At 31.1% G+C, this 23,841-nt stretch overlaps 1 protein-coding gene across 7 annotated transcripts; it reads left to right on the top strand.

Moving 5' to 3' along the window:
* Window positions 1–473: 473 nt before the first annotated feature.
* On the top strand, window positions 474–22,635 carry LOC141707480 (homeobox-leucine zipper protein ROC2-like). 7 transcript variants are annotated; one of them, XM_074510669.1, is made up of 16 exons: window positions 480–592; window positions 1,099–1,313; window positions 1,423–1,514; window positions 1,789–1,828; window positions 1,927–2,144; window positions 3,181–3,413; window positions 3,522–3,607; window positions 4,078–4,155; window positions 4,756–4,863; window positions 19,597–19,934; window positions 20,102–20,219; window positions 20,458–20,625; window positions 20,767–21,488; window positions 21,656–21,773; window positions 22,012–22,179; window positions 22,321–22,635. In XM_074510669.1, exons 10-13 carry the CDS (start codon window positions 19,603–19,605, stop codon window positions 20,857–20,859), a joined length of 711 nt encoding a protein of 236 aa, XP_074366770.1. In that variant the 5' UTR covers window positions 480–592; window positions 1,099–1,313; window positions 1,423–1,514; window positions 1,789–1,828; window positions 1,927–2,144; window positions 3,181–3,413; window positions 3,522–3,607; window positions 4,078–4,155; window positions 4,756–4,863; window positions 19,597–19,602; the 3' UTR covers window positions 20,860–21,488; window positions 21,656–21,773; window positions 22,012–22,179; window positions 22,321–22,635. The 7 variants fall into 7 exon arrangements, with proteins under 7 accessions (XP_074366767.1, XP_074366770.1, XP_074366769.1 ...); XM_074510668.1 differs by having other exon boundaries at window positions 3,967–4,155; XM_074510666.1 differs by lacking the exon at window positions 4,078–4,155 and having other exon boundaries at window positions 474–548.
* The last annotated feature ends 1,206 nt before the right edge of the window (window positions 22,636–23,841 follow it).

The raw sequence follows: 23,841 nt of genomic DNA, 5'->3' as shown, positions 1-23,841 counted from the left end.
TATCTAATTTTTGTGATTACACTTTTTCCACCTGCACTTTTTCTCATAGTACAATAGTTCTATCAAACGAAGCCTTAGTAAATAAAATCAAGTGATTGTTCGAACAAAAAATATGAAAACCGAGTGATTGTAAAAGTGAAAATATGATTGAAAGGACAATTGGCTTTTCATAAAAAAAAATCGGTTAACAAGAATGAAATTGACTTTTCGTAAATATTTTCGCTTAACAAGAATGAAAGCAATGTTATTTGAGACAAAATAATGTTCGTTATTTTCGCGGTAAGAGGAATTACTCGATTATTTTGCGGGAAATAATATTGGGAGTTACTCGATTAAAAATACTTGTCAAAAAATTATTTTGATCGGAAAAATGAATACATTCTAAATTTGATACTATCTTTAATAAATATTTTCAAATTTAATTAAATACATTTTTTAAAGAAAATCGAATCTAAAAACTATTTACCATCATCATTTAGCCCCCATTCTCTTTCACATTATTATTACTATCCGGAATTATCATTCAAGCATCGCCGCATTAGCAATCGGTGATATTTCTGGATCATCTTTTAGCTTATTTAGTTTTGTATTTGTAAGTTACTGCACTTATAGAGAGCTTGCCTGAATCATCCACGTATATGTCATGTTAATCTTCATTATATTAGTCTAATTCACCTCTCGCTTTGCATTATTATGTATTATTGATTACAGTGTTTTTATCGTCAATTCGGAGTGCCTTGGCTATCGAAGGTGCTTGCTTTATAATGTGTGTAAATACCTAATAATAATTATTATTATCACCAGCTTAAAATCGTGACTTAAAAATTCTAGTGATCTACCCAGTTTTTTACTGAATTGCTTTGTAATTGTGATGTAAATGTCATCATTTACTATCTTACTGATTGTTCCGGTTCTGTTGCGTTATGCTATATTTCCGTGTATGCTTTTGTTTAGTTGTTTTAAAGATCATTAATAATAACATTAGACTACGTGTCTTATGTTGTTAGGCTATATTATTGGCAGACTTTGTTCTAATTTCTGTCTTGAATGACATGCAGATTATATTAATCTTAACTTACTTTTGATTGTTTTTGGCAGGATTCTTTTTCTGGACTGCATTCGGCAAATGAACACCATTCTCAAAGATCAGTTTACGGCTAAAATGTGCGAGTGAAAAATAAGGGAAGTTGGTGAGAACTGCAACCCGGATACAACTGGCAAAATTCTTAACAAATTTGTTCATATTACTAACAAATCCGTGGATGCTGCTGGTATCGTGTTAAAGGAGTTCTTTTGGAAACAGCACAACCAAGGTAGTTTTTTGCTTTACATCCCCCGTCTATTTCTTTTTTCCTTTTCTGTAATTTTTTGCGCCTGAATTTTCAGTTTTGTTCATTAATTTTATGTTGTGGTCGCTATTAGATGGGTTCATTGTTGAGCAAGCACATCCCCTGACACGAGGATACTACGGCTTCAGTGATTTTACAGAATTTCCTGCATCATTTAATGCAAGTGTGAGGGCCCTCTTCCCTTTTTTCTCTGTTTTATATTTAATTTTCTCAACCTGTTGTTTGATATTTGATTTGAAACGGTAGTCTTGGCTAGGGTCAGGGTTGGTTAACACTTACTGAAATAGAGAAATGCTGATTTTTTGTTGGTTCTAGACCCAATTGACAGGACTACCAGTTTTGAAAATGGCAACATAATCTTACCTCATTGTAACCGTCATTCGCTTTCAGTTTGTCCTTGAAATTGATTGTCTGTGATTGCCTCTTTCTATGGTTACAGGAGTTCCTTTGTTTGCCACTCATTGTTCTTCTGCGTAAGAGTAAGCTGATATGATTCTTATGCTTTTTTGTGTTTTTTAAGTTCATCTGCGTATCTTTTATTTGTACAACGTTCTGACTTTTGGGAACTATTGACCAGCCAATACTTCTGAAAAGATGGGAAGGAGCGGTAGAAAGAACGACCACCAAGGATGCTCTACCTATACGGACCCGTCCTTGTGAGCAGCTTTCCAGAATTATGTCAAGTCCCTCATCAAATACCGAACCAAATTAAATATTTACCGAAAATCGAATTACATACCCGACTTTTCAGATTATTACATAAAAAGGGAGATTTTGCACAAAAGAAGAGTTTGTGTAAGATTATTGACAATTTACATCACGACTTTAAATTAAGTAGTTTACTTCTTTGAGAAATGTTTTCTTTGTGTGCCAATAGTTCTATGCCGACTGTCTGGTCACCGTATCATTTTTATTATAGATTTTTCCCCTACTTAGAGGTCATTTGGTATGCAGTCATGTATCCAGTAATTTTAACTTCCCAGAAATTGATTGTGATATACTTATGATAAGTACATCTATTGCATCAGGATGTTTATACTGGTTCTTGAAATGAAATGCTTCGTATAATTAAAATTTATAATAAAGGTGATTCACTTGTGCCATATTGTTTGGGTTTTGTTGCGTTGCACTGTATATCTGGTATATGCTTCTGTTTAGTTGTCTTAAAGATATTAACGTTGTCATCACGAAGACTAGTTGACGACTAGTCAGCAACTAGTCGCAGCGAAGGTACTCGGGCGCCGAGAGTCTCGAATCCCGACTTGTCGTCGACTAGTTGACGCGAAGATCGCTCGGGAGTCTCGAAGCCCGACTTGGGACCTTCATAACCATAATTGTGTTGTACCATGAACCAAATGACAGTACACATGAAAAAGATGGAGATGAAAATGATATTAAGATAGATGACTTCGCTTGATTTTCATCATATTTATATTTTTATTTGCTTGGATATGTCTGATATTTGGAATATTGATGTTATATGCAGTACCTATGCTTATTTTGAACTTATTATTTTAGTACTTTAGATATAAATTATGAAACTGATCTGTTTGGTTATACTAAATATTAAATCTGGTAAGTAAATGTATAATGAACGCATTATCGACTTTTTACGACTAGTCGAGCGACTTGTCGACTAGTCTTCCCGAAGGTACTCGGGCGTTGAGGCTCAACTTAGCGCCGTGATAACCATGATCATCAATGATCACACATCAGACTATGCAGCTTATGTTATTAGGCTATAAATTGGCAGAACTTTATCTAAATTCTTTCTTGAGTGACATGCAGATTTTAATATTATCTTAACTTACTTTTGATTGTTTGTGGACAGGATTCACTTTCTAAACTGCATTCAGCAAATGAACGCCATTCTCCAAGAGCAGTTTACGGCTAAAATGTGCGAGGAAAAGGAAGGGAAGTTAGTCAGGACTGCAATCCGGATACAACTTGAATTGTTTTTTAACAAATTTGTTCTTATCGCTAATTAAGCCGTGGATGCTACCGTGTTAAAGGAGTTCTTTTGGAAACATAAATTGATTCAAACATGTAATAAGCGCGACCAAGGTAGTTTCTTGCTTTACATCCCCCGTCTATTTATTTTTTCCTTTTTTATATTTTTTGCGCCTAAATTTTCAGATTTGTTCATTTATTTTATGTTGTGGTCGCTATTAGATGGGTTCATTGTTTAGCAAGCACACCCCTGCCCCCGATAATGCTACGGCTTCAGTGATTTTACAGAATCTCCCACATCATTTAATGTAAGTGATTGGGCTCTCTTCCATTTTTTATCTGTTTAATATTTAATTTTCCCAACATGATGTTTGGTATTTGATTTGAAACCTTAGTTTTGGCGAGGGTCAGGGTTGGTTACTACTTACTGAAATAGAGGAATGCTGATTTTGTTTTGGTTCGAGACCCAATTGACAGGACTGCCACTTTTGAAAATGGCAACATAATCTTACATTGTAACCGTCATTCGTTTTCAGTTTGTCCTTGAAACTGATTTCCTGTGATTGCCTCTTTCTATGGTTACATGAGTTCCTTTGTTTGGCTCGCTTATTGTTCTTTTGCGTAAGAGTCAGCTGATATGATTCTTATGCTTTTTTGTGATTTTTAGGTTCACCTACTTGTTATCAGATGCATCGTATGTATGTTTGTTTCCTCCACCAACTGGTTGATGGTATCTTTTATTTGTACAACTTTCTGATTTTTGGGAACCATTGACCAGACAATACATCTGAAAAGATGGGAGGAGCACTAGAAAGAACGACCACCGTGGATGCTCTACCTATGCGGACCCGTCCTTGTGAGCAGCTTTCCAAAATTATGTCAAATCCCTAATCAAATACCGAACCGAATCAAATATTTACTGAATAGAATTATATACCTGAATTTTCAGAATATTAATGAAAAGCGAGATTTTTCCACAAAAGAAGAGTTTGTGCCATTGATTGTTGTGTAAGATTATTGAAAATTTACATCATGACTTTATATAATGCAGTTTAATTCTTTGAGAAATGTTTTCTTTGTGTGCCAATAGTTTGAAAAGTCGACTGGCTGGTCATCATATTATTTTTAGTATTGATTTTTACCCCTACTTAGTATTATGTGTCCCCTGGTTTCTTTTAGTTATTTTTGTTTTCCCCAATTTCATAATGGACTATGTTGTAAGTAAGTACATCTATTGTGTCAGGTTGCTTACACTGGTTCTTGTAATTAAGTGCCTCATATATAAAATACTCTTTTGGTTAACAGTGTTTAAAAATACAAATCTCGATAAGATCGATATTTTTTGAGTAAGCATCTCGATATTTCACATTTTTGCTCCTGTCTAATTATTACATTCTTCAGTCTTTGCTGTTAAAAAACTCTGTTTTATACTAGGGTCTCATCTTTATATTTTTAGGGATCACAAGAGGTTGTCAGAAGGGTCAATGATGAATAAATAGAAGAAGATAATTATTATGCAGACTCTACCATGGGCAATCATGAATCTTCAAACCGTAGTTGAAAGGTATGATAATTGCTGCATGTCATGTTATATCATGTTATGTTTATAATGCATGTGTAATATGTTATGTTAAATATTTTTAATCACCTTCTTCCTGTGCTTAATTAGTAATTTCAGTTATCAACTTACTAAGTAAAATAAAATTGAACATAATCATTGTTTATTTTAAGTTTATATATTATAATTTCATCTGTTGTATACTATGTACAAATTTTGATAATTTTTTTTCATCTTACATATTATAATTTTTTTTTATGTTTTATTTATGGAAAGAATGTTATTAGGACTGGTACTTAAAACTTGGTATTGACTAAAACTTATTTAATATATAATTTTTTTAAATGATTATAATTTGAAATATTATCATAAAATATATATAGATATAAAAGAATTGATTTACCCGTTTGGTGGTGGTGTTAGAAAAGTTAACAATCATTGTTTTGGGATCGGGGAATGATTTTTACTATTGAATATATATATATATATATATATATATATATATATATTCGGGGACATCGATGACACCTTCTGACCTCCAATAGTACATATGGTATTTAAATTAGTATTTCACTTAATATTTTCTTTAATCCAAATACACCTTCATCATTTTCTTCGTTGTTTGCTTATATTGATTAATTTGGCATATTTGTTTCCCAATTTTCACTACAAAATAACTATTTTTATTTTATAGATAATAAGTTGGAGAACAAAAATAAACATTCTGAAACAACAAACACACATACTATAAAAGTTAGGCAATGACACCCTCAACAAGAGACTCAGGGATGAGCAAGGATATCTGAAACTGATCCAAATCGACCAAATAACGATCCTCTTTTATTTTCTTCCATAATCTAGAATATTTCTACAAATATATATAGTATTTAACTTTAATATAGATTACAATTAAATCCATTCTCAACTAATAACATAAAATATACACAAACTATATTCAAATTATTTATTCTGCATCCCCAAATTTTTCGGATTTATAACGGTTTGGTGTGGTTATGGTTAATGCAATTAGAAAACTTGCTTCTTTCTGTTCGGTTTGGTTTGGTTTGATTTTCCGACCAATGAAACAAACCGACTAATGAAAATTATATGTGAACATGATATATATATGGGCTACTCATATCATCAAAAGATTGGAGTGTCTCTTTTAATCTAGTCTAAGTTCATGTTGTAGATTTTGAATCAATTGGGTTTGACTAAAGATAAAGCCCACATTCATTCTTGGGTTTTTAATTCATAATGTAGTTCTAATTCTGATTACCTAACATCTTATTATATATTTTATTTCTCTGTTCTTGATGCTTTTTCTTTCATCGTTTCTTATTATTTTCCACTATCACCTCCATGAAACAAAATTCTGCCCCTACAACGAAATTAAAAGAACAGGATAGTATACTTATCACGAAGAGTATGATGACATTAAAGATGAAGATATGGTATGTAATATTAAGTATAACTCACATGTAATTTCTTCATCAGAAGCTGACAGTCTAATTTCTCGTCCTCTTGTTTCAATCTCTCTAAATCGAAAAAAATCTATTTCATTTTTGTTGATGTACTTGTGAGATGCGTAACAATTATTGATGAGGAGATTAGTGCTTGTTGGTCATTATTTTAAACCGAAACTGACGCAAACTGAACTGTTCTACACAAGTTGTTTTGGTTTAGTTTCATTCTTTTTTGGTCTGGGTACAACTTCAATTTTATAAAATCAAAAATATTTGCTTTTGGACCCCCGAAATTCGACCGAACCAACCTATATTCACCCCTTAAAAATATGTATTTCTCTCTAATTCTTACATTACTTTCCATGATTCAGTTTGAAATATAAATTGAGAGCAAGTATGAAGATTATAGTGGAAGTGGACACATTAACCTATGCAATAACTTACCAAGAGTTATGTATATTATTTTTAGGTTTGAATATGGAGGCTAGTGGAGATGGTATAGTATAGGCTCATGTCAGTGCCTATGTTTTCAGTAAACTCCTTTCGTAGTTTTATTGCCCTTTACACCACAAATTGTATATGAATATATATATATATATATATATTGATTTTAGTTTCTTTCAGATATGTAAGTTAGAGTATACTTTTCTATACAAAACAATTATATTTTCTAATCACTAAAATCATAAAATAATTGAAATTTACATATGTATTATCATGTTATGCTTAAAATGATTATATTCAGTTAACTGACTTGTTTTTTTAAACATGTATTTTTTCAAAATCATTAATACTATTAAAATAACAATTAAAGTTTAAATATTCATCGTCACATTGTTCCTGATGAGTCCCAAGGATTTATCAGGTATTACATCGAAATTTTATTTATTTTATATATATATCTAGAATGGGTATTAAAGTGTGTAGGAGCAAGTCCACTAGACTAGTTATTTATGATCCTAAGTTAAAATTCTAAAAATGTTAGTAAAATAAGTGCTCCAACAATCAATTTATTAGTGATATTGAATCCTAAGAGCATCCACTCATTACCTATGTTTAAGTACACCCCCCCTCTTTTTGAGAATCTCGTAACTTATGTTTAGTAATAAATTATAGAACCATTCTTACTCTCTCTTGTATGTTGCACTTTTATTGCTTGAATAATTTTATAATAATAAAATATTAAATAAGGAGCGAATATAAGGAGTGTTGTTAGAGACAAATATACATATCGTAAGTTACTAAGAGCCAATTTTTTATATTATTAATGAAAATTGAGTTAGGAGACTGTTAAACTTGATTTAATAGGTTTTAATGGTTTTAATATTTTAAAAGATAATTTTTTTCTTCATTTTATTATATTAATTCCGAACGAGATAATATATTGGCATGTTGGTCGGTGTTAAGGCCTTACTTATTTCTAAATACTATATCTACATATAATAAATATTTTTTTTCTATTCGGAGAATGCTTATGTATCTAGGCTTAGTTAAACAATAAAGAAATTTGAAAAACATATAATTGGATCAAACTATTTTCTAACACACAATTACAGAAACATATACTATGATATATTACTCTTTATAATTTGAAATATACATACTACACTGAAACTATCCACCTTATTAACTTGAAATAAATTAACTTAAAAAAAATTACAAAAAGTTAATGAAGAATTATATCCTATATATAGCAAGTAAGAGTAAGAGGGATCGTAAGAGAGTACTACAAAAAGTCAAGAGTTCGATACTTCTTTGCAACATTAATTTTATTTTTAAATATGACTAATAATTTGTAATTATAATAGAGTTTTAATTGGATATTAATATGTCAAATTACATATCAAAAATAATATTTAGTATTCAAAGTCCGTAAGTCCCACGTCATCGACTAACGGATTGTAAAATATATATCACAAGAAATATATATACTATTTCCCATAAGACCCATAGTATTGACTAATGGATTATCTCGAGTTTGGCTATAATGCAATTTATTTATGTTGGCTATACCCGTAGAATTTTGTTGCAAGTCATGATTTGCAATACTATTGAAGTTCTAATTGGATGTTAATAAGTTAAAATTATATACCATATAACTAATACAAAAATTTTTAGACACCGACAAATATTTTTACGAGATTTTGAATTACAAATTATGACTTCAATAACATTCTATCAAGATTATGTACATATTTCATACTATAATCCAAAAATTATATAATCAATATAAATTATTTTATAGCCAAACTCAATATAATCCACTAGTCAATAGTCAATACTATGGGTCTTCTGAGTCTTATGTGCATTATATAGTATAAATAGTTTGTATCAATAATTCTGATGATATTTATTTTTATAATTCGTCGATAATACTGGACTTACAAACTTCGAATAATATACATTAATTATCATTTATAATTGACATGTCAATATGCAAATAAAAATTTGTATATATGAAATAATTCTTTATCAACTTTTTGCAAATTTTTTAAATTTAATAATGTAGAAAGTTTCAATGTAGTATATGTATTTCAAATTATAATGAGAGTAATGCATATTAATATTATTATGTATGTTGAAAAGTAGTTGGACCCAATAATCATTAAAAATGATTGTGGACCAAAGCCTTTCCACATCCATGCATTACTTGTTATTCTAAATACATAGTCGTATTCATTAGGAACCCTTTCGTCTTCATCGTTTTCGAGCTTATTCTCTTTATGGTATTAATCGTAGAACAAGACTAACGTAGCACGGAAGCGAATGAAGAGCAAACGCTAATCCTTGCAAGAACTCTCAAACGACAAATCCTAAAACACCTTGAATCTAGAAGGCAAATCTCGAATTCACGAGGAAAAATTCTTGAATCCACAAGAAAGATAAGAGAAAACTCTTAGGTTTTTTTATTCAATCAAAGATCCTAATATGTTACTCCCTCCGTCCCTTTCAATTGTTTACATTTTTTAGAGAGTGTCCGACACGCATTTTAAGGTGCATATAAAGTATAGTTCTGTAAAAAAATTTTACAATTTTGTTTTTCTGAATAAAAATTAAAACATTCAACTTTTATTCAGAAAAAGAAAATTGTAAAAATAAGTTACATAACTATACATTTTATGCACCTTAAAATGCGTGTCGGACACTTGCTCAGAAATGTAAACAATTGGAAGGGACTGAGGGAGTACATCATAATATTGTTTATATAGAGATAATAACCCTAAAATAAATTGTAAACCAAATCCTAATTAAAAACAAAATATTTAATGTAAGTAGCATGATTATGCAGAGTTTCGAGCATGCTTATGCACTAGAATTGAAGACTAGTGCTCGGCTACCGGAATATTTTTCTATTTCGGCATGATCATGCAGTTTGTCAACATGCTCGTGTCGTTGTCCTCCCTTCCTCGTAGGCCTTTTCATGTCAAGTTTCTCTTCAAAATCCCGGGCCTCTTGTCCTATATCAGTCTCCTCCACTTCTAAAAAACTCGACCCCGAGTTCTCATCTAAAATCATCTTGCTTATCTCTCCATGGTGGTATCTTTTTAGGAGAACTCTTTATTGAAATCTTGTACTTAGCTTTCTCCTCAGAAATAATTTTTAGACATGAAAGCATTAGAAGAATCAAACCAAAAAAATCATGATAAACCATTGCAAGCGCAAATTTAGAATCGACATCCGAAAAATCATGTGTTAGAGACACCACATAATCACATGGTCGCTTTAAGATATTCTTATCTTCTAACAAATACAAAACATAGTTTCCATAATTATTTATAATAAAACCAACTATTTTCTCTCTACAGTTGTGATATAAGTTAAGATTGAACCGATAAGGTCCACCTAATACCAATTCACGTGAACCCACGTCAAAATTATCAAAAACAGTAACATCCTTGTACTTCAAACTAGCAATGTCGATCACATAATTTTTATTTGTGTTAAAGTCATCAACAGACTATCCCAACGAACATTAAATGGTACTACATAAGTTTGTGCAGAGAATCAAATTTTATGAACCAAGCACATCATATTCAAGTTCTTGTAGTTTTCCCATTCTAGCACAATCTCGAAAGTTTAGGGACTCGCCTTGCATAATGATTGAGTTAAGCTCTCACGTTGCAAATCATCCGCTAAGTTACATTTGTCCAATAACACTTTTTGTATGCCTTCATGATGATGTTCGTCATGACCATCATTCTCATCTTTGTAGGCATCATCAAGTATTTATTTGGTGTGTTCTTCAAAATCCTCAATCTTATATTTTTTGATTATATTACCTTCCCCAAAATTTGCAAGACACAAAATTTTCAAAATTCAGTATCTCACCTTTTTCCAAATAATTTTCAGATTTTTCACGAACAAACTCTTTTATATTTTTCACACCCAACAAGTTACCTTGGTTTGGTCGAGGACAAACACTAAACACATTGTCAACATTATCGGGTTGATAACGTTGAACTGTATCATCATCGTTCTTAAGTTCTATATGCATGTTATACTCATAACTCTCTGGTAAAAATCTCTCAAACATCAATCGCTTCATCCACCTCCAAGACTGAATTGATGCTTTGACTTTACATCTCCCATCTAATTGCAACTTCTCCCACCGTAAAGCAGCACTACTTTTTAGTTTACTAACAACTAGTTTCACCAATCAATGTTCAGCAACCTCTGTAAACTCAAACAAACACTCAACCTCTGAAATCCATTCTAAGAAATTCTCAACTCTTGACCTCCCATGGAATAACGGAATATCAACCTGAATCTTGTAATCGTTACGATGTTGTTTGTTGCTTTGATCACAATCACTATATGTGTTGAGGCAAAATCCTTCAACTCTGTTTTCGTTGGCTCTAGTACTTCTGACCTCGGTATATTGTTGAAACATTGTTTTCAATCTTGTCATAAATTGCCTCAACTCTTCAATTGGCCGTGTATTAGCAGCCTCACGATCACCATTGTTAGAACCTCTGGTTGTGCCTCCCTCGGTCATCGTAGAACGAGATGAAATCCTTGCTCTGATACCACTTGACGCAGTACGGAAGCGAAGGAAGAGCAAACGCTAATTATCGCAAGGACTCTTTATTGAAAGATCCTGAAACACCTTGAATTCACAAGGCAAATCTTGAATTCACGAGGAATAATTCTTGAATCCACAAGAAAGATAAAAGAAAACTCTTAGGGTTTTTTTATTCAATCAAAGATCCTAATATGTTACATCATAACATTGTTTGTATAGATATAATAACTCTAAAACAAAATATAAAACAAATCCTAATTAAAAATAAAATTTTTAATGTAAGTAGCATCATCATGCAGCGTTTCGAGCATGCTCATGCACTAGAATTGAAGACCGGCACTCGGTTACTGGAATATTTTTTGTATTTCGGCATGATCATGCAGATTGTCAACATGATCATGTCGTCCTCCCTTCTTTCTCGCAGGCCTTTTCATGTCAAGTTTCTCTTCAAAATACCGGTCCTCTTGTCCTACATATTTATAAGAATTTCGAATCTGTTTTACTTTTATATTTTTAAAACTATAAAACTTTGGGTCGGATTGGCTTCTCAAAGGTTTTTACGGTTGATATAATTTTTGAAGGAAAATATTTTATTAAAACATCACCTGATTTTTGAGAATATTTGTAAGTAAATCTGCTGAGCTGTGTAGTTCACTCTTTTCTAATATTTCATGTTCATACGGAAACTTATCGAGGTTAAAGATATGAATTTGTGAATTTCGTGCTACGTGATTTATTATTGTGATTGTTGGATCACTTATCGCATTATTAGACTAAAATTTGTTAGGTGCAAGATATTGAATATTTAATCTTTGGAGTTATGTCTCCGACTTTATGATTGCTTTCGTTTTTTGTAAAATTTTGAAAATATAATCCATTTTAAGTTTTGTATTTTTTTTTTGCCACATAAGTTTTGTATTTTAAAATAGTAGTTAGTTGGTATTATATTATGTGGTGCTTCAAAGCGTGTTAGGTGCGAGACTAATACATTTCCTAGTATGCAATCCTTTATAGTTTATACTATCGTTTAAGACAAGATTTTTGGAGTAGATGTGTCACTGACTTTTAGACTTTTTGGAGTTTAAGGGTAATATGTAATGGCATGTAATTTTTAGAATAATAATAATGATAGAATAATAGAAAAAGGATTAAAATTTGATAAACATTAGGATTTAAAATTGAATTAGAATAATGAGTTTAAGATATGAATTTGATTAAAAACACTATTTACTAGATTAATTTTTTATTTAGATAATTATATTAGAATATTCTAAAAATATTTGTACAAAATTTATTTTGAATTAGTAATCTGTGCTTGTCAGAAAGAAATGTTAGAATTTTATGAAAATTTGATATCTGTTTTATTTTAGTTAATCGCCTGTGTTTTAATTTTTTTATTTTTAAATATTATTTGAAGGAATTGTAGAAACTTTAAATACAAGTTTTTGAATTACTCAATTTAATTTAGATTTTAGGTTCCTATATAAAAACCCTTTAGAATACAATCAAGCCATCTAGAAAACTCAATAAGGCACGTTCTCGTTCGGTTGTTTGATATTAAATTTTTTGGATCCCTAACATTCTCTTTAGTTGATTCTGTGAACTGCATCTATAAATGTGTTTGTATGTTGTCTGCATGTACTTAAATTATTATATGGCATGTATATATTTGTGAAAACTTGGTTATGCTTGACGAACTGTACGTATATAAATTTATTGATCATGTAAATGTTTCGAAATAAAATTATATTAATTTCACGATGGCTGAATTTTTATGATAATATGTATGCTATTTAGTATCACATGAGGCCTATAGATGAGGCCTATAGTTTTGTAGTGGTGTTAAATGAATATCCGGTCATAAAAAAAAGAGTTAATTGCACTTTGCACCCTACTATTATTTTTAAAAAACAAATTTGTATCAGAACTTTGGGAAATTCAGTTTGCACCCCTACACTTCAAGTTTGAGATTCATTATGCACCCTTTCCAGAATTTTGTTGAATTTGATAGGGGTAAAATCGGAAATTCAGCAAAAATATTAAGTAAATTAATTTCATAGCTTTTAAAATAATGTTAAAAATTGAATTTTGATACAAAATTATTAGTTTTTAATTTTTTAAATGATAATAATAATTTCAGTTTTGATTTCATTTTATATTATTAATGCTAGTATTTTGTAATTCTACAAAAAAAATTAACAATTAATTTTATTATATAATTAAATTTAATTTATATAATTAAATTTAATTAAGTAAAGTAATAAAATTTTGAAATTGATATTAAAAAAATGAAAATCGAATGTAAAATTAATAGTGCTATTTGAAAATAAAAAAATTATTATTTTATAGTTAATATAAAATAATATACAATTTTTAATAATATTTGAACAAGCTAAATTTTATTTTGATTAAATATAATGTTGAATTTCCGGTTTTACCCCTACCCAATTCAATAAAATTCTGGTAAGAGGTGCATAACGAATCCCAAAGTTGAAGTGGAGGGGTGCAAAGTGAATTTCCCAAAGTTCTGGTACAAATTTGTTTTTGAAACATAGTAATAGGGTGCAAAGTGCAATTAACCCTAAAAAAAATCAAAATATTAGTATTTTTTTATAAATTACTATAACATTTATTGGCTACGTGTGCATTGTTATATGATTTACATTACAAGCTGGGCTAATTTGTGTGCATTGTACATGCCGTGTTGGGCTTGTAAATACCGGTTTACTTTCTTTTTATTATAATTTGATTTGTTATAATTCCTGGCCGTTTGTTTTAATTTTAATGGTTAATTTGTTCGAGATTTATACAATTAGCATGTTTGTTATATGATTCTAAGTGAGCACTTAATTGTTGTGCATGTATTCATATTTGTTAACTATATAATAATTTTTACGATCAATCGCATATGTGTTTATTTAAATGAATTATAGGTTTGTTTGTGTATTAATTTTTAATTTTGGGTCGACTTCGCAGGGCCGGCCCAGGGATGTATAAAGCCCTAAGAGAAATTCATTTTGTGTCCACCAAGAATTAGAAAGAATTATAAGAAATAAGATATTGATATGTTTATGTCCGTCCAACTAAATGCTAAAGATATCTTATTTTTTTGGTGGTCTTTTAGAATAAAAATAAAAAACATGTGCTCCTAAAGTTTACTATGTACCTAAATTTTTAGTTTTATTTTATTTTATTTTGTTCCTTCATGTTTATAAAAAAATGTGCCTATGAAAATTCAATTTTTTCGGTGCCCTCATTCGTTAGCATTGAGAGTTTGGTCTCAGCTCTCGGAGCTCTCGAGGCCTGCAACTTCAAGGTACCCACTTTTTACTTTTATCTTCGAAAAATATATTGATACTTTGATTTTCGTATAAGATATAAGATGAATGGTTCGAATTGTAAAAAATATAAGTTACGTGAATCTTTGAAACCGTTGGCCACGTTTCGGACCCGTTTGAAATTTACGTTATAGTTCCAAAACTAGCTTATATACCCTTAGCCTTAGTACGCAAGTCATAATTTTTTAATTATGTTAAAGTTCTAATTGGATATCAATAAGTTAAAATTAATTTCCATAATTATTATTATATTTTGAAGAGCCTATAATAAGGCTCATATGGCACTACCAAATATTGTTTAGGGTTTGAATAGGATTACTAAACATTTTTAAAGCTAATATTCATAGCTAAAGATATGATGTCTTATACTTATAGTTCGAACTTCAACATGTTAACGTAAAATATTTATATTATTTGCTATTCTATAACACTCAAACTTTTTATGATATTAATATTTGTATCAATAATTTTAATCTAAACAATTACAAAAAATACATAACTATTTATATCAATATTACAACGTGTATAAATTAAACCTGTACTTTGCACGAGATATAAGATAGTAATAAAAATTGACTATAGAATTATTAATCAATTTATTTTTATGTGTAAGAAATTATTGATGCAGGACAAATATTAAAAATAATTAAAATGATAAATATTTGTGGATTAACCGCAAAAAATCCACGCCTAAGGCAATCCAAAAAGATCAGAACAAAGGTTTGTTAGGATCGCAACCCATAACAATAGAGAAACAATTCTTCTATTATGACATTGAATTGATTGATTTTTGTATTGAGAATTGTTTCTGTCTTGTTATGGGCTGCGATCCTAACAAACCTCTCTTATGTCGTTGAGAAATCTTAGAGGTAGTGATTCTTCTTCGGTTGGATCACCTTAGGCGTGGATTTTCTGCGGTTAATCCACAAATATTTATCATTTTAATTGTTTTAATACCTGTCCAACATCAATTATCATCGATAAATTCCTTTTCATACATAGGTAACTATATAATTAATAATCAATTTCTTGAGTTATAAAATTATTTAATTTTATTTAATCTTTGTTGTGCCATCGTATCGGTATCCCAAATTTGAACATCTCCGTGACCCGCTTTTTCAAGAGTGTTGAAGTCTAACACTTTGTACCGGAGCCCAAACAACAAATCATAGTATTTATATAGTAGAGAAAAGAGAAATTATCATTCCTCCGCATATGTATATCTGAATTTTTGGTGGAATATTTAGATATTGGTGAGATTTATGTTTGTTTTTTATAAAATTAAATCTTAATCTATCTTTTTCTTTTTTTGAGTAAAGGTAAGAAGATATTATGAAAAGATTATTCATAAATTTGAATACCATTTTTATAGAATTTGGTCCAATTACAAATTTCCAACATTCATTCCCTTATAAGTTTGTGTTTTCAGAACTAGCATGCTTAAGTTTAACTTGAGACGTCTCTCTTGATGCAAAGACAATAATAGGAGGAGCCTATGAACTGATTGTTGTTCAGGCGTAATAATAATAATAATAATAAAAGCGGAATTTTTTAGTTTTTAAATTATGTAGTGGGCAATTGCCAATTTAACCCAATTTAAATACAAATTACCCAAAGTTCCTCAAAATGGAAACATGGCCCAATTTACCCAACTCCTATGTGATTTCGTTTCCCGTATGAGACGATACGTTTACCCACCTCCTACGTGATTTCGTTTCCCGTATGAGATGATACGTTGCTTCGTGTGTCGTATCTTAAGACATCCAAGTTGGTTCCGATTGAGATGTTATTAGATAGGCCGTTAGTTTCTTTATTACCTACAGATTATACACATCTAGGTATTTCCTTCCTCCATCTGCTACCAAATATTCACCTACCTTACTTTTATATATACATACAATCAATATATTCAATATTTAAAACCAAAAATTTAAAAAACACAACCAAAGTCTCTAGATTCCTCAATTCATAAACCTAGATACAAATAAACAAAGGGTGAAACTACTATTCACAATCGATAATTAAGAAAACATAAGGTGGATATAATTTATAGTGATGCGGTAGAAGAAAAGAACAGAGAGAACACCCTTCAATTTGTATTGGATAGATTTTTGTATCTATATGAATCATCTGCCTTGCCAAACTAATGTCTATTATATTAATATTATTATTTAGATACGAAACACGAACTAATGTGTTACGGGTAGACCTGGCAACGTTTTGTGTCGTGTACAAACGTTCCGTGTACTTTCGTGTTTTCGTGTACCAAACCTTAAACCCAAACCCGATTGGATTTGCATTCGTGTACCAAATTGGTGACACGAACCCGGAGATAATATATTCGTGTTTACCCACTTTAGTACACTAAAGTACACGGATTATATACGAAAAAAATTAATTGTTAAAAAATATAATAAATAATTAAATGGTGAAGTGCTCATTCACGTAGTTAAGGAATAATAAAATATATTTTAGTATTTACAATTATATATATGTTATTTAGAATAGGTAAAATTTACATTTGGTATTTAGTATATATACGTATATTATATATTTTAAAAAAATTAATTATTTATTTATTCCGTGTACTTTCATTCCATGTTGTGTACCTATATAGAAAACCCAAACCCAACACTATTTATATTCGTGTTTTTTCGTGTTCGTGTACTTTCGTGTTCGTGTACCAAATTTTCGAACCCAAACACTAGTTATTTCTGTCATTTTGTACCGTGTTCACGTGTCGTATACCAGTGTTGTCAGGTCTAGTTACGGGGATAAAAGGGCCTCAAAATTGAAAGAAGGCATATAAGGCCATACATTGTCAACCACCGGTGATTTGGTCATTTTCTCTTATGCAATCTGATTATAAATTTGAGATTTTTGTAATAAAAAGGAATAATAATCCTTTTTGTATGAAGAATATAAACACATAATAAAGTTTAGATATCACCTTTATTTATGGATATTGTAATAAACACATATTTTTTATGGATATTGTAACATAAAATTTTGTAAATTGTTGAATGTGAAGATTACAAATATAAATAAGTTTGTTTATCTGTGGCAATAAAAAACCTAAAAAAGCACAAATATATAATTACGTACACATAAAACTAACCACATTAATATTTTTACATTTTTTTAATTATTTTTTTAAATTGCATATATAAATCTTATTGAGAATTAAAAAAAAATTAGAATATTGCAATTTTTTTTAATATTCATATGATTCTACGAGTAGAAAGTGAAGTTGCTTCAGCAAAAAAAATGAATTTGAAATTTTGTAAAAGAAAGTGAAGTTAATAGATTATCTAAAATTGAAATTGAAATGATTGCTAAAATTTTTGAAGATTCTGTATTCAATTTTATTTTTCTTTTCTCCAAAATAATTAGTAAAAGAATATCACTAAAATATTTGAGATGCTTCTGGAAAGTTCTATCACCATCATAATCTCCTATATAAAGGAGCATGGTGTATGTCATTCTCACTCATAAACACATTTTTCATATCTACAACCAAAGCTTTTGTTTGTTTTTTCGTTTTCTTAAGGTATGTATATGATGTCTATGTAACTTATGTTTACGTTTATTGTTTGTATTTAAATCTATACATACTCGCGATAAACAAGATACATATACTTTTTTTTCTCTAGTTTTGGGTATCAATTTTGAATTTAAACATATTCAACGGTTAAATTTATAGTTTTTTCTATGTTTGATGTGGTTGCAAAAGAATTTGATTTTTTTGTTTAGATGTTATAATAAAATTCAAAATTATGAGGAAAAATGGAATGAAGCTATTTTACCGACCAAAAAAGATGGATTTCTTACATTTCGTTATGTCAAGAAAAAATGGGATGAAACTACTATGCTGACCAAAAAATGTGTTCCCTTCGGGCAGGTTCTATGTTGCATTACATATTAGTTTTGTGAATCATCCCGCAAAAGAAAAGAGTTGATTGCAATTTTTTGTTTGGCTTGTTTGGCTACTGATTTATTTATAGATATATGCAAAGTTGTAAAAATCGAAAATTGGTTGTACGCGAATTTATCGTTGAAATCCGAGTATGTGACCAAGTACTCGGTTATACTCCATTACATTGTGACCAATTTTCGAGTACTCATTCAAGTTTCCGATTTTTACAACACGTGTAGATGGTGGACTTCTTTATTGCTTTTAAAATTTTATTTAATCTATTTTTATATAATTAATAACTCAAAAATATTTTCTTACAAATGGCATTTCATTATATTTTATTCATATATCTGTTATTATAAATATTGTAATAAATTTATTATTGTATTCATTTAAGTTTTAAATAATTTTAAAAAAAAATCAAAACTATATAATCATTACAACAAATATTTCCACATAAGTATTGATAAATGATTGGTTGAAAAATAATTCATGTTCGAGTATAATTATTGTGGTACAGCAGTAAAATGTAGTTTGTTCTGTTAGTTTATATAAAATTTATATATATTTTATCTAATTATTATAAGACTATACGGTTTCATAAATAAAATATATTTAGAAAATTGTAGTTCATATTATGAATTAAATCGTATCTTAGTATCAGTCAAGTACTTCCAAAAAAAGTTATGTAAAAAGCTACTTTTACTTTTTAATAACATATAATGTACCATTATTTGTTTGAGATGTCATCTATTCAATCAAACATAATAAAACTTTTCCTAACAACAGTTTTTAAATAGTAATTTCTGTTCGCATTATACTAGTCATACAGCCCTTAGATATTGTTAGTCTTCTCCCTTGCGTACAAATATATGTAATAAATTCATGGATGTATGAGCATGAGTTTATGTATTTGATTGAAGTGTATACCAAAATACATGCACATAGCACATATATGCACAGCTGTAACTTATGTATCTGCTGTGGCATGGACAGATTGAAATGGAGCAGAACTCGGCAACAGGACATCAGGAGGCAGGCCTAGTCGGATTCGGAGGAATTCAAAACGGAGATGGATATGACAACCAAGGCTTCACTGTTGTTGCTGCTGGGGCTGGTGCTCTTGCTGCTGGTGCTGGCGCTGGTGCTTTTGCTTCTGGTGCCGGTGTTATTGCTATGGGTGGTGCTGGTGGCGCTGCTGTTGGTGGTGGAGTTTCTGTCGCTGACTACTCTGGTGGTGCTGCTGCTGTTGCTGGCCCCTCCTTTCAGTCTGCTAGAGGGAAAAAAAGGGCTTATCATCGCCATAGTCAGGAAAAAATCGATGCAATGGAAGCGTAAGTCCTCCTTCCTCTTTAATGAAGTAAAGTCATACAGTGTCCTATATATTTAGTCATGTTCTGATCTTGATGTGACATTGGCTTGTTTTGCGTCTCTTGCATTTCATTTGTTTTCATTTTTTATTTCTCTTGACTAAATATTGTTTTCTTTGTTCCTAATCTAGCTGCTTTAAGGATCATCCACACCTTGCCGAGCCACAAAGAAATGATCTCGCTAGGAACATAGGGATGGCCTCTGAACAGGTCAAGTTCTGGTTCCAAAACAAGCGCACTCAAGTTAAGGTATTTAACTGTTCTACAACTGTACGTTCTTTTACCTTTATGATTTTTCCGGCCTCTTCCTGTCTTATGCATAATGTACCTTGAGTTGTATATATATATGTTGGTAATCATATGATAAATTATTGTGTGATGTCAGGCATGTTGCTTCTTCTTTTTTTATTGATACTTGCATCGTATTCTGTAAGTTAATCTGTTTATATAACAATTTAATTTTCATTCACCTCTGATTTTTTTCTAGAACCAATGTGAACGCGAGGAAGTTGAGACTCTCCGTTCTGCGATTGAAGTGCTCACAGCGCAAAAACAACAAAATTTAGAAGCTCTGAGAAAAAACAGCTGGCTGTGTACTCAGCTCTCAGAAGAAAAAAATAGACTGAGGTCAAAAAATATTCGTATAATAGAAGCGGTATGATTAGTTTAATTCACTTAATCGATTAACTTGAGCATATAATTTTGTTGTAAAGCTATATTGTACTCAATTTGAATCATTGTGCTAGCACATTTTTCTTCTTCCTCTCTTTTTAATTTTTTTTAATTTTTCTTGTAGACGGAGGTGCTTAACAGGATTCTTGCTAGGTATATAGCTGGCGAGGATCTCCAAAACCTCGCTAAAACATTTCAGGATCTACCAAAGCCCTAAACATCTACCCCTGCTTGATATGGAATAAGGCACTGATAATTATATGTACCTTGGTTGGAACATTTATTTTCCTCCGGAAGCCTAGCAGTACTCTTTTTCTCTGAAGTTCCAAATTACAAGCTTGCCAGCTTATAAGTTTATTGTTTTTCGACTGAGACTTGTTTATTCACATGTTTTTGGATTTTTATTTGAGTTTATTTTATGAAGTGATTTGACATTTTATTTTTCTTGGTTTTTGGTTCATCTTGTTTCATATCACTCTCGTTTTTACCCATATTTGATATATCTTTAGGAGTAAGGTGCACTTTATGTATTCTCATTTTAGCTGTCAGACCACCTGAGATATTATACTTCTAAACTGCCACTTACTATACTAGACTTCAAAGTTTCTTACAATGTGTGTAAGTCCGTTAAATATGGCTAACTCCGTCGTGAGTTTAGTGGCATTTTTATAAATGCATTTTCAGACGATAATGATAATTATTTCAATTGACTTGCCCGCAATAGTAAAGCCTGCAAAGCCACTCTGGTGGTGCTGCTGCTGTTGCTGGCCCCTCCTTTCAGTCTGCTAGAGGGAAAAAAAGGGCTTATCATCGCCATAGTCAGGAAAAAATCGATGCAATGGAAGCGTAAGTCCTCCTTCCTCTTTAATGAAGTAAAGTCATACAGTGTCCTATATATTTAGTCATGTTCTGATCTTGATGTGACATTGGCTTGTTTTGCGTCTCTTGCATTTCATTTGTTTTCATTTTTTATTTCTCTTGACTAAATATTGTTTTCTTTGTTCCTAATCTAGCTGCTTTAAGGATCATCCACACCTTGCCGAGCCACAAAGAAATGATCTCGCTAGGAACATAGGGATGGCCTCTGAACAGGTCAAGTTCTGGTTCCAAAACAAGCGCACTCAAGTTAAGGTATTTAACTGTTCTACAACTGTACGTTCTTTTACCTTTATGATTTTTCCGGCCTCTTCCTGTCTTATGCATAATGTACCTTGAGTTGTATATATATATGTTGGTAATCATATGATAAATTATTGTGTGATGTCAGGCATGTTGCTTCTTCTTTTTTTATTGATACTTGCATCGTATTCTGTAAGTTAATCTGTTTATATAACAATTTAATTTTCATTCACCTCTGATTTTTTTCTAGAACCAATGTGAACGCGAGGAAGTTGAGACTCTCCGTTCTGCGATTGAAGTGCTCACAGCGCAAAAACAACAAAATTTAGAAGCTCTGAGAAAAAACAGCTGGCTGTGTACTCAGCTCTCAGAAGAAAAAAATAGACTGAGGTCAAAAAATATTCATATAATAGAAGCGGTATGATTAGTTTAATTCACTTAATCGATTAACTTGAGCATATAATTTTGTTGTAAGGCTATATTGTACTCAATTTGAATCATTGTGCTAGCACATTTTTCTTCTTCCTCTCTTTTTAATTTTTTTTAATTTTTCTTGTAGACGGAGGTGCTTAACAGGATTCTTGCTAGGTATATAGCTGGCGAGGATCTCCAAAACCTCGCTAAAACATTTCAGGATCTACGAAAGCCCTAAACATCTACCCCTGCTTAATATGGAATAAGGCACTGATAATTATATGTACCTTGGTTGGAACATTTATTTTCCTCCGGAAGCCTAGCAGTACTCTTTTTCTCTGAAGTTCCAAATTACAAGCTTGCCAGCTTATAAGTTTATTGTTTTTCGACTGAGACTTGTTTATTCACATGTTTTTGGATTTTTATTTGAGTTTATTTTATGGAGTGATTTGACATTTTATTTTTCTTGGTTTTTGGTTCATCTTGTTTCATATCACTCTCGTTTTTACCCATATTTGATATATCTTTAGGAGTAAGGTGCACTTTGTGTATTCTCATTTTAGCTGTCAGACCACCGGAGATATTATACTTCTAAAACTGCCACTTACTATACTAGGCTTCAAAGTTTTTTACAATGTGTGTAAGTCCGTTAAATATGGCTAACTCCGTCGTGAGTTTAGTGGCATTTTTGTAAATGCATTTTCAGACGATAATGATAATTATTTCAATTGACTTGCCCGCAATAGTAAAGCCTGCAAAAGCCACAATCCCCTCCCCCCCAAACAAGAAAAACCACCAGCGCGTTCACTTGATGCAAAAATCGATCCCTTCAGTCTTATCTCCCAAATATATTAGCGAAGATATCACAGAGTAACCACTAAAGACTAGAATTAAGTTGACAGTTTAGAACTGTTAGGCGATAGTATCCATCCCGTCGGCTGCGGCAGCACTGATAATCGGCGTTGAAAGAGCCGGAAAAATGGAGAATATTATAAATACCGGTAAATATATATAGATACCTTTTTCTGGTTGATGATATAAGAAATCGGAAAAGAATCGTGAATGGAGGAGTCATGGCTCATCTATTATCACAAGTGGGTGAAAATAGTACTTTCAGAAAAAAATGTTGTCTTTTCCAGCAGGGCAGCATTGATTCATAGTCAGGGTCAGTAGTTGATGAAGTAGTGTAGTACTGCTTATTTGTCACAATCTGGTGCTTTTACATGTTAAAAAAGTCAGTACTAGTGGTCTTCAACTTCTCACACATTTATAATTAGTTACCGGGCAGACGCCTGGTTGTATGATATTTATTTTAAAGTTAATATATATATTTTTTAAGAATATATTAACGATGGTATATTACATATTTATGAAATAAAATTTACATAATTATATACTAGAAGTCTAGAGCCAATGAACATAGATCCGGAGGCAAACCAAACTACAAATCTAGGAGCCTGGACCTTGAAATTCGATGGTTCATCAACAAGCGAGAGGTCGGGAGCCGGACTCATCCTAACAAGTCCTGAGGGATTCATGATAAAGACAGCTATATCCTTCGGCTTCCCGGTGACAAACAACCAAGAAGAATATGAAGCATTGATTGCAGGATTAAAGCTATCTGGGACTCTAAAGGTCCAGGACCTGAAAATCTACAGCGACTCCC

This window comes from Apium graveolens, chromosome 2 (assembly GCF_009905375.1).
Source record: "Apium graveolens cultivar Ventura chromosome 2, ASM990537v1, whole genome shotgun sequence".
NCBI lineage: Eukaryota > Viridiplantae > Streptophyta > Magnoliopsida > Apiales > Apiaceae > Apium > Apium graveolens.
This window is presented reverse-complemented; position numbering and strand designations above follow the sequence as displayed.

Bases quoted from the DNA above. Each gene is read 5' to 3' on its own strand.
- LOC141707480 (XM_074510664.1), top strand. From the start codon at position 14,552: ATGTTTATAAAAAAATGTGCCTATGAAAATTCAATTTTTTCGGTGCCC. The intron at 14,663-19,596 runs GTACCCACTTTT...TGGCATGGACAG, and splicing joins TCGAGGCCTGCAACTTCAAG to ATTGAAATGGAGCAGAACTC. The intron at 20,220-20,457 runs GTATTTAACTGT...ATTTTTTTCTAG, and splicing joins ACAAGCGCACTCAAGTTAAG to AACCAATGTGAACGCGAGGA.